Genomic DNA, 11,664 nt, shown 5'->3' on the forward strand with positions numbered 1-11,664 from the left:
TGAGAAATCGGCAAATGTCAAATTTTCGAAAAACTGTAAAAAAACTAAATTTGTACTAGAGAGCTGAAAATTGGTATATGAGTAAAAAATGAAAAAACAATCAATCATCTTTTCTATTTACCGATTTTCGAAATTTCGAGCAATAACTGCTTTTCTGAACATTTTTTGGAAAAAATGTCAAATTTGACAGGGAAGAAAAATCACTTGATCGGTCATATGCATGTCATTAGGCATCATTTTTAAAGCACAACCTAGTGGAGATATCAAAAGTTGCTTGAAGAGATGAACAAAAAAAATCCCATTTGATGCGGACTTTATGTGTGACACTGTATATAGTGCAAACGAAAATTATAAAAAATCAAAGAATCGAATCTAACAGAAATATAGAATGATAGTCAATGATCTACGAACTGAGAAACCTGAAAAGAGGAACCTGAAATGAATCACTAGTAAGTATAAGGATTCTTGGAGCCTTCTGAAGTTTTCTTGAACATTCACATTCAAATGACAGTGGATTCAAAACTCCTCCAAACCTAACACCCATTATGGATTTTGCCTCCTGCAAAAATCTCCTCTATTCCATATGCAGTTCGAGGCTGGTTAAGCTGAAAATCTGTTCATATCTGTTTTCCGCTAACCAACTAGACTATAAACAGTATTGGCATGAAAAGAGGAGATGAAACAAATGATTTGTTCAATAATAATAATAATCCTGAAAAATATCACCTAACGCCGTTAATTAATTTTAATGCGTCGCCTAGCCAATCAGGATGCGCCAAGTTTATCACATGATTCATAGCCAGCCAATCAGGATGCGACAAATTGTCACGTGATGCCATAGCGGAAATTCAGACGGGTTTAGCAGACTGTCAGCCAGTTAATCAGAATGATTCACATGGCTTCAAATGCAGTCAGCCAAACTACAGAACATGTTCGACGCTACCTATAATTGGATTGGTGTGAGAATAGAACCCAGGCCGTAGGCGTTAACCTGGGTTGTCCTAAGCCTCAACACCACCATGAAATCTTGGAGATGAAACGAAATTGGAGATGATGATGGGGCTGCGATTTTGGAATTGGTGTTTGGAAACGGAAATCTATGATTTTGTTCGAGATATTGGCGTGTTATATTTGGGAAATGAAAAAAATAATTTGATAGAGATTTTTGCCAATTTTTGTGTGACCTAATTTACAAATAGGGTAATTTTGAATATGAGAAGTGAGGTTGTATGACATGAGGGGAAGGTTGGCTGAAGGTTTCTCCAATTATGATCATAGAATATATCGTAGAATTCAGCGTTCAGTTGTTAGCTATACATGCAATAATGCATAAAAGGGTATTTTCAATACTAATATGTGCGATCACACACTCGAACAACAAGTTGGCGATATGAGTTCATCAACTATTCAGTATTGAGAAATATCAGACCGTAAACACCTTCATTTTAAACTTGTTTCACCACCTTTAGCCACTCATCACTAATCCTTTCACTAATCCGCCAAATCATTTCATTTCAGGTCAAAATAATAAGATGTTGAATTTCTGGCCGTTGCGATATAAACATTGTCATGTTACGGACTACACAAAATAGTTATTTGAACTGTAATTGACTTGAGTGTTGTCCTCATAGAAGTATACCTTGCATTCGATTAAACTATTCATAAATTTCGATGAATACAGTGTAATTTATATTATTTTCAATTTCGAGCCTTGTGGGACTCCATATTGTAGGGAAAGTGATTTCAGAAATGATTTGTCTTTTGCAAATCTTCGACTTTTTCAACTGATGTAATTCCTAAGCAATATTCTCTCCGAAGTTGACAGAAAGATATGCAGCAAAGTTGTGGTGCCGCTATATTCCTTCCTTAATTCAGACTGAATAGAAGGCAAAAATACCAACTTCTCCATCGAGACAAATTCCAGTTGAAATAAATGATGAATAGACCATAATATACCGTAAAACATGCAAATAGGGAGTATTTTCAATTAATGAAGTGTGTCAATTTTTTTCTCAATTCATCCTATATATAAATGAAAGGAAATATTTGTGGATACATTATGAACGTTGTCCAATTCAGTGATCAACTGATAACTAATTACTTTGTTATCTCTCATTCTATCAAAAAAATTTGAATACAAACAATACTGAATATATTGTTGATTTTCAGATAACATTGTATTGAGTATCGTTCAAAAAAAATTAAATGAATTCTAATGATATATTAATTATATTCACCAGATCTTTCTGATTATGAAACGACTACTCAAAAAAGACAATTTGAGTCCATTCTGGAATAAAAACATCAATTTTATGTGAAGTAACGGGATTTTTCGAAAAAAAACTTTCAGGCCTTGTTTCATGAACATGATTCAGACTGATGATGAAAATCGATGATGGGTATATTATAGAGACATTATAGAGACCATTTTTCCTTTTCAGCGCATATACACTACAAATATGAACATCAAAAAGTATTTCAAACTTTTCCATCGAATTATGAAAATTGTAAATATTTGGTTCCCTAAAAACCTCCACCAAATATGGACTTTCTGGGGATATTCGTTTTTACAATTATATTGAGTCCAGCACAATTGAAACTTCACCAAAATTTGTTATACATATATATTCTCTACAAGAAGAAACTAAGTCTAGATGATTCATATTTTGATCAATTATATAAACTCTATAATCAATTGTGAACACTTCTATTGAAGAAAGAACATCTTCTATAATCTAAAGATTACGACAGTTTGCTGCATTTATATTTATAAAAGTTGCTTACACATCAAAAAGCATTAAAATGAGCTAATAAAAAACAATTATCACCATCAATATTGCACTAGAAATGCTTCAAATTTAATAACAATGACTCACAGAACATCCACATTTGAAAAATCGTCAACTTATAAAATATATAATAAACTCCCTAATCTAATGAAGGCCTGTAATATTATCGAAATAAAAAAATCACTGAAAGATTTCTTATTGGCTAAATCTTATTATACATTACAAGAGTATTTCGCTGATTGAGTTTTTTGTGGATATCTGTGTGTGAATAATGTTATTCTTTTATATTTTAATTTTACATTTTTACACTTGTACATCTATACGTTTTTACATTTTTATTTATACATATATGTATATATATCTGTATTTTACGGTCCTATGTTTATATGTATTGAATGTATATTTACATGTTTGTTTGTTTACATATTTATAAGTATAAGTTGACATGTTCGATACCATGTAGTTGGTCCATGAATGAATAAATTTCTTTCTTTCTTTCTAATGGAGACAACTTCTCAACACCAGGACTAATACTCATTCTATCGATGTGTGTTTCGGTACTCAATTAAGCATCATCAGGATAAACAGATTTAGTCAAATCTGACTCAGTGAGAGTGCACAAAAATATTCAAAAACTATTCGTTTCAGTGTAGCAATACATTCGATTGTGATGTTGAAAGCTAAAGCACTATAAAATAGATGAATGGAATGTAATTTCGAATAACTTCAGGTGAACCTGTATACATTTTATGAATCGCACAGATCTGCAGACCTGCAATTACCAAAAGTTTGTGTGCTCATATTCCACTTTCAGAAAGCAATTCTCAAAGAGAACTGATTTTCCAAACATCAACCAAACATCGTATTACTCCAACTAACTGTGGTGATCCTGCTAATAATATCGCTCGTTATTTTTAACGAAAAATTGGACTAAGCCTACGAATCATAATGTGAGTGAGTGAATTAATTGAAAACAATGAAGGTAAAACTTCAGTCTCTGATAGATCGGAAGTATACAAGTTGACTTGTGGTTCCAAAATTTTATATTGGACAAACCGGAAAAACTTTCTTTAAAAAAATGAAAGATCATTGAGGTAGTTTTCCAGATGTATAGACCAATTCAACATTTGCGAAACATTTTTTGATAGAGGGAATCGAGGTCAATCATAATTATGACGTATTGCATTTGCAAAAGTAACGTTTCAAACTCAACCTTTTGGAATGTTTGCAAATCAATAGATGTTAAAATTTCAGATTATTGGTCAGCGATCAGATATGTCAATTGTTTCTCTTTACTGAATTTAGTTTGTAACGAGGAAATTGGTAATTAGGACAGATCTTGAAAGTACTTTGAATGATGAGTCAGATAAAAATTGCATTTCTCTCCAGTCTTATGAGTTGTTCCTAGATAGGTAAATGTTCAATTGATATTATAAAAAATTTGAGAGATTTTTGTTTTCATAACTATAATACAAGTATTTCACAAAACGAGTTATCTCAATTACAGCTGTGTGAAAATTCAAATCTAAATTGGACACACTGTATGATGATATATGTCAGATGCAAACTGCAGTCTACTCAATCGACTATCCCTTTCAATCTGGACGACTGGACATAATAAAAATGTTGCCATTATTCGAAATATCCAGCTCTGAACGTCAACAAGAGTTGCTTGTAAACCGTAACTTTGCCGGAACACATTTTCCACTTACTTTAAACCTCAAGTTTCCAACAGGTGGAGCGGCAAATGGAATTCCCAAGAATCCATAGAATGTCTTCCCATGTCTAAATGTTTTGTCCACGATTCCCTGGATTCTTCCATTCGGTAAAGTTACAATTGTATCGTCGGGAAATACCTGAAATGTAGTTGTAAAAATAAGTCTTCTCGTGCACAGGGAGGAAAAAGCAATTGTAGGATTTTTCAATCAAATAAATCCATTCGATCCAAAATTTATACTGGGTGAGTCAATGAAATTGAAACAAGTCCGGTAGATTCAAAACTTAATTTGTTAAATAATCTCTCAGGTGAGCTGAAAAGAGTGGGAATCTACCAGAAGTTGAAAACCTGATCGATATCATCTCCGTCGGGGCAGGTACGGACCTGAAATTTCCTTGTGAAGAATATTCCAAGGTTGACGGCCCATGAGAGAGTTCGCACGACCTGGTGTGAGGGCCTGATCTGCAGTCTAATTGCGACCGTCCTTGGTCAGGTAGGTAACCAACACCAATTTGCGGCTTGAGAAGTGAGTCTCTGTATTTCAGAGATATACTCAGGGTGCTTACTGCTCCCACCAACCGGTAAACACTCTCCTCATCCCCTGATTCAATCTGTTATGTGTAGATCGGAAATCATCAATATTGGCGTTGTCGGGTGTTCAAGTTGTAATATTTCTACTTTTATGACTGCAGTAACCAAGAACAATTGAATAATGACTTGTCATCACGCAAATCGTTTCTGGAGTAGTTTGTGGAACATACAGGTCTCTCTTTGTTTGCCTTAAGTTGTTTGGTTCTTATTGAGGTTGTCAAATGTTCGAGAAACGAGAATCCCAATTCAAATAAAAGTCAGAAAGAAAAGCCTACTACTCATGTAAGCAACATCTGTTTCTGTAGAGTAAGGCGGATAAGTGTTGGCCCACAGCACTTAAGACACATGTGACCCATTGTACATCCTCCCGAGGTGTTGTCCTCCTAGGTCATCGTCCATCCTATCCTTTTCAGGAAGGTAGAAAGGTTACTAGGAGACATCTTCTTTATATCGGCAGGTGTAGGCCAAGACTCGCCGAACAAACTCTCTCATTGACGATAACTCCGGACACTCACATAAGACATGCCTGACAAATTCATCTTCCTGTTTCCACATCCTGCATAAAGGTGTGTCCACTAGCACTATCTTACGGAGGCGTTTCCTTAGTTGACAGAAATTCTACTGTTGAGAGTAGATGTTTCCTGGTCATCGCCAGATATTTCTTCGACGCCAGCTTCTCAGAGTCACCCAGGGTGATCACGGCAAGATTTCATCTTTTGATTCAATCCCATCTCTTCAGGGATTGAGCATGGATGTAATATTTGGCTAGTTTCGCAATTGTTGAAGGTATCAGGCCGTAGGTGCCACTGGGTCCTAAAATTTTTAGTCCAGCCGCTTCCTTGGCTAAAGAGTCGGCAATGCGATCACCTTTACTTCTGTCGTGATCTTCTACCCACCTCTATCGAGAATTTAGCTCACTTTTGGTGGCACTCTAGTACTAGCCCTGAGGTAACACGTTGTCTGTTCAAGGCTAATAGGGATTATCTGCTTTCAGTGCAGATTTTTATGTTTTTGCCAGAAATTCCTTTCCTGGCTATTTCTTCTGTGGCGATTGAGATACCAGCCAGTTATATTTGGACAACGCTGGTATTTTTTTCCATTCCCTCCTTACTCCTTAGGCTTAGTGATTTGGAGTACCCTCCACATTCTGAACCTTCTCTGGTTTTTGAGTCGTCTCTATATATGCGTATTGCATTCGTAGCATCTGACTATCTCAATCACTGCAATATATCATCAAAGCAGTCAATAAAATTCGAAACAGCTCTTTTGATGAAAAATTATCTTATCAGCTATGTGTTGCTAATGATGAAGATTTCAACCGATTGATATTTCATACAGAAATGCGTTGGTTATCAAGAAATAACTCTCTGGCTCGATTTAATAATCTATTTGACTCTGTAATAGAATTCTTGGAAAACATAGATAAATAATTGCACGACAACCTCATCACTTCAAAGAATGATATTGCGTACTTGACAGACCTCTATAAATTATTTAATGATGTCAATCTTCAACTTCAAGGTGACGACTTGAATTTGATTAAAACAAAAAATGTCATTGCTGCTTTTGTAGCCAAATTGCTGTTATCAAGAATAATATCGGCAGACGTGAGTTTCGCAATTTCCCCAATTTGCCACAATATTGCCTATATTGGATAGGCAATATAGTGAAATTAATTTTTATATAGCTGAAAATTGTTTTATATATTATTGTAAAATAATAGATAAGACAAAATTGTAAAATTAATTTAGCTTGGTATACCTGTATGGTTGGTACGCCTGGATGGTTTACCTGAATGGGTTACCTTTATAGCATAAATAGGGTTAGCTCGCATTAGTTTCTAGTTTTGATCTTCCTTTTTGAAGATGATCACTTGGAGATCGAAACACGTGTCGAGGTGTTGAAAATAACGATTTGGTGTTGGGAAAAAATTCCAGTAATATTCATTTCAACACCAAAGGTTCCAAACAGTGCATCACAACAAAAATATTATAAAATAGGGGTGAACAAACAAAGGCATCACAAAAGAAACATTTTCGAAAAAAATGTTTCTTGTGCATGATATCGCCTATTATAACATGAATAAATGAATGAATAAATATACAATACATAGATAAATGCACGAATATCGTAAAAACATGAATAAATACACAATACATGAATAAATACACAATACATAAATAAATCCACAGTATATAGATAAATAAACGAATAAACTGAATGAATAACTTGACAATATACATACATATATATACATATACATATAGAGGTGTGTCCGCTAACTCCATAATATGAAGGTGGTTCTTCAGATTACAGTGGCCAGTCAGAAATCCTGCAGTTACGCGTAGGTTTTTCCTGGTCATCTCCAGATATTTTTTGGCATGACTGGCATGACTGCATCCTTTGATTCCATCCCATCTCTTTAGGGATTGAACATGGGAGTGACATTTGCCCAGTTCCGCAATTGTCGAAATCATCAGGCTGTAGGTGTCACTGGGTCCTAAAATTCTTAGTCCAGCCGTTTCCTTGGCTATAGAGAGGGCAATGCAATGACTCTTCATGTAAACATTGATAATGAAATTTTGGAAAATGAATCATGTGTACTGTTTCTGGGCCATCGACGAGTGATGACTGAGCTCAATTTTAATGGCGCTGATGTTTCTCGTACCTCCCAATTGAAAATCGCAGTTTGCTGATAGAAAAGAATTTTGTAGTGAATATAAATTATGAATTTCATACATTTTATTTCTTTGAAAATATACATATGAAATGACTGAAGCCTTATTCATGCTTTTATTACATCATTTCGAACATAAAACAATGACCTCATCGTTTCCACACTAATGAAAACAGTTTCCTCATTTTCATGACAGTTGATGCTGATTTGTTAGCGAAATGTTAATTCTGGTGTAATAGAATTCATGTTTTTCATTTCAAAATGATCCATGTTCAATCTATCGTGTTTTTTAAATTAGTACAAAATTCAATAATCTTCACATTTTTTCGATTGACCAGCTCCCGTTTTTTTCAGTGGAAATGGTAGGTCTGTATGAAATGATTTTCTCGTGATTTCCAATATGATGGTGCTGAAATCTTTCAGCCTTTGTAGAATTCACTCCTATGATGCATTGCAGTGGATGAGGCACATCTAAGGATTGTTCTGAAAATCAAGGCCTTGCCCTATTCATGCTATAAAATTACGAGCTTCTCAACTTGAGAACGTTGGTACATTATTTATTTGCAGCCCATTTTTCGACCGGTAAAAATCATTCTGAAGAATGAAAAATGTGGATTACAAACTATCCATCTGAAAAACAACGCCCATAGGTTTTTTATATTTTGCCGTTACTTTGTTCACAGTTTGTATGGTATTCCAATGTACAAATTAATGTTCTCAGAATTATCATAGTATAGACTTGGACCCAGTTCTTCTTATCCTTGTATATCCTTCTTGTTATCCTTGTATAACATCAGAACCTGCTTCATATTTGGTAACACTATCCGTAGCAGCCTCACGAATACCAGGCTACCAAACGCGGACAGCGATTCCAAGAATGGGGAATGTTTCTCAATTTGGGTTATTACAGCAAATGCAAATTTGAACAAAATAAAATTGGGTTTATTTCATGAGTTTTTTAAATTCACAAGATTTGTTTCTAATTCACATATTAGCAACAGCGCCTACATCAAGTTGAAATAATTCATAGGTACCTAGATATTCTACTTTAAAAAAGGAAAATTATCTTTATAAATCAACAATCAAGGCAAAATATAAATTATAGTTCAATACCACCTCTACAAGCCACCTAAACAACAGTTGTTATGTTATTTATTTATATAGAGGAAGATAGGTTAGGTGCACAAAATGTCATATGTCACAGAATATCTCGGAACTCGGAACATAAGTAAACAGAAACAGCACGCCTCTGAAATATGTCGTCTTTGTTTGTTTCATGCAGGTAACAGATTCATTGTCCTTTCTTAGCTATAACCGATGTTGCCAAATGGTGAAATAGTAACGAATCTCTTTAAATGTTGAATGCATTATTTGATTTCTCTTTTTTGAGTATTTAGATATTTTTTTAAAGAAAAACGTTGAAATGATAAGTTTGAAATGCGTTGTTTTAGAGCCCTTTTATGAAAACTACTTGATTTTCGTCAGGAGAAACATTCCCCATTGCAGTTACCAGATACCCTGCGAGTGCGAAGAATCATACATCGGTGAAACTAAGAGGCCATTGAAAGTTCGCCTTGCCGAGAACAGGAAACACACACAGCGAGGAGAAACCAGCAAATCAGGAATAGCAAAGCATGTTTGGACTCATTAACATAACAGCAAGTGGTCTCAAGCTGAAATCACATCCACAAGGAGGAACACTGGTTTGGGAGAAAATTCAAAGAAGACGCATATCCAACAATGCATTTAGCCAAGCTACGCAACATATGGAAACCTATAAACAAGGGAACACGACCAACTCCCGCCAAACAGTCTGCTCCCGCTAAAACCGATGAAGTGGAGAAAGGGAAGAGGGGATAGGTGAAAGCACTCGAATGACCATAGATAGTCAGATCTCGGAGGAGTAAGTCCAGTCATCACCTGAAGATAATTGTTGATACTAACGATCGAAAGGTCGTGAAGCAACTGGGCTTGGAATCTTTTGAATTTTAATTTTCATTTCTTATTATTGGTTCAAATTTCAACTGTTGCTTGTATTTTATTACATTGTGATTTCAGTGTTTCTATTTAATATAATTGTTATTATTTAGCTAATATTTTCAATTTCAATTAATTCTTTCAGAGATTTCAAATCAATTCATATCATAATAGACAATGGAAGTTCGAACTGATGAGATGCACTACGAAACATTGTCAACCACCTTCAAGCATATATTTCTCTTACAAATTCAGAAAAATGTTGGGTCACATGATGAGCTCACTCATTTGCTCACCATTCAATGAAAAAATCCAAAATATTGGCTTATGACTTACCCCTTGAATACATAAAACTACCACAATGAATAATAAAGTATCCATCTTCTCTCTCGGTTCTATTATAATCAGTACTACCGACTGGACGATGTACTTGTAGTCCAGAAATCAGAAAAAATAAGTAGTATCAATCTAAATATCGTTTTTATGTTTTCTACTCATTGTGATATATCTTAATAATTATCAATTAAGACACTTCATCATTCACTATCGTTATAAATCAGTTCATTAATCTCATCAAGATAAATTAAATGTTATGAGAACTCAGCTAGTTATTCTGTTTATATAGTCTTTATATTCTATATTCTATATATTTTTTAAAAAACTATTTTATTTATTAATTTCGAAAGTGTGAATCCAAAACAAGCACTTTTCCTATTCATTAGAGAAGCAATGATCTTTTCGATGCGCAATAGAACAAGTGAGTGAAAATAGTATTGCATTTCTGAGGTTCAGGAAAAGGGTTTGCTTTGGATGTATTCTATGCCAGTTTCACCGTTTATTTGAAAGTATGTGTTTCTAGTTTTTCTTTTTTGATATCGTAATTGGAAACTTTGTTAGAGGAGCCATCATGCCCAAGTTTTCCTGAGGCTCCGACACTACAAAGGGAGCTTCAGTAACTCATGACCATCGTCTACATCATAAGATGGTCATTGTATGGATCCGAGAATGATAGCCTTCTGCATTTGCTGGGCAAAAAAATCCGCCATGGTGTGTGAGTCGGTATGATTTTGAGATTCGAAAGTAGGCAGGAAATCATTCCACCAAGAACTTCAATATTCATAACTACAGTTTCAAAAAAGTAGTTTGAATAGAGTCCGCAGAGTCTACGGAGTTCAAAGAGAACATCTCGATATTTCGTCCATTTTTCTCCTCTTTTCGGGTGGTACTTGCCTTATCTGGAGCTGTAGACACCAATTTGATGGTCGAAGAGAATAACATCAGCCTGAGGGTGTGAAATGAACAATTCCAATAAGTTTGGAACTTCTCATCACTCAAAATGTATTCAATATCCCCCATAGCACAAGGCAACGCCGCTGCATCTCCAATATTACAGCAGTGCCGATATTTCAAATAGTTGCCTTACTCTTCTAGGTCTGCCGAATGAATCCCAGAAGCAACTTCCTCTCTGAGTTAAAACAGATATTGAATTGTGTCTGATATTCAGTTGTATGGGTTTTCTCATATAGAAAAACTTCTGCCAATCCCACGAGTGCTATGGAAAACAGGTCTGGTAATGCAAGGCTACGCTTCACCGTGACAAGAGGGCACCACGGTATCATAAAGCGGTATCATAAAGTGACACAGATGATATCATGACGATGATGAGATAAGGGTTATATTTTCTTTCAGCGCGTATACACACACCTCAGGTTGAAGCCAACTTTAGGATGCAATTCGGTAAGAGAACATGTAATTTTGTGATTTTGAAATCCAGTGGTGCTACAACGAATCAGACATCGGATAGCTGAATTTGCTCAACATTCTGCATCTCAAGTTAGAGGATACAAAAGACAGTCAACCCCGCATTTGTTTCAGCAACATGGGTTGAAAAAAATCCTTCTTCAAGTTGCCTT

At 35.1% G+C, this 11,664-nt stretch overlaps 1 protein-coding gene across 1 annotated transcript in view; it reads right to left on the minus strand.

Annotated features, from left to right (window-relative positions):
* LOC111507303 (uncharacterized) overlaps window positions 1-10,250 on the minus strand; it is a 53,100-nt gene extending 42,850 nt beyond the window's left edge. The window contains exons 1-2 of the mRNA XM_074177238.1: window positions 10,088-10,250; window positions 4,502-4,645 (exon numbers count right to left, since the gene is read on the minus strand). Coding sequence (XP_074033339.1) covers window positions 4,502-4,645; window positions 10,088-10,132 — 189 coding nt within the window. The 5' untranslated portion in view covers window positions 10,133-10,250. The remainder of the gene's footprint in view (window positions 1-4,501; window positions 4,646-10,087) is intronic.
* Between the last annotated feature and the right edge of the window lie 1,414 nt (window positions 10,251-11,664).

This window comes from Leptinotarsa decemlineata, unplaced genomic scaffold (assembly GCF_025532065.1).
Source record: "Leptinotarsa decemlineata unplaced genomic scaffold, Ldec_3_MD MMD2_tig00002974_RagTag_RagTag, whole genome shotgun sequence".
Lineage (NCBI taxonomy): Eukaryota > Metazoa > Arthropoda > Insecta > Coleoptera > Chrysomelidae > Leptinotarsa > Leptinotarsa decemlineata.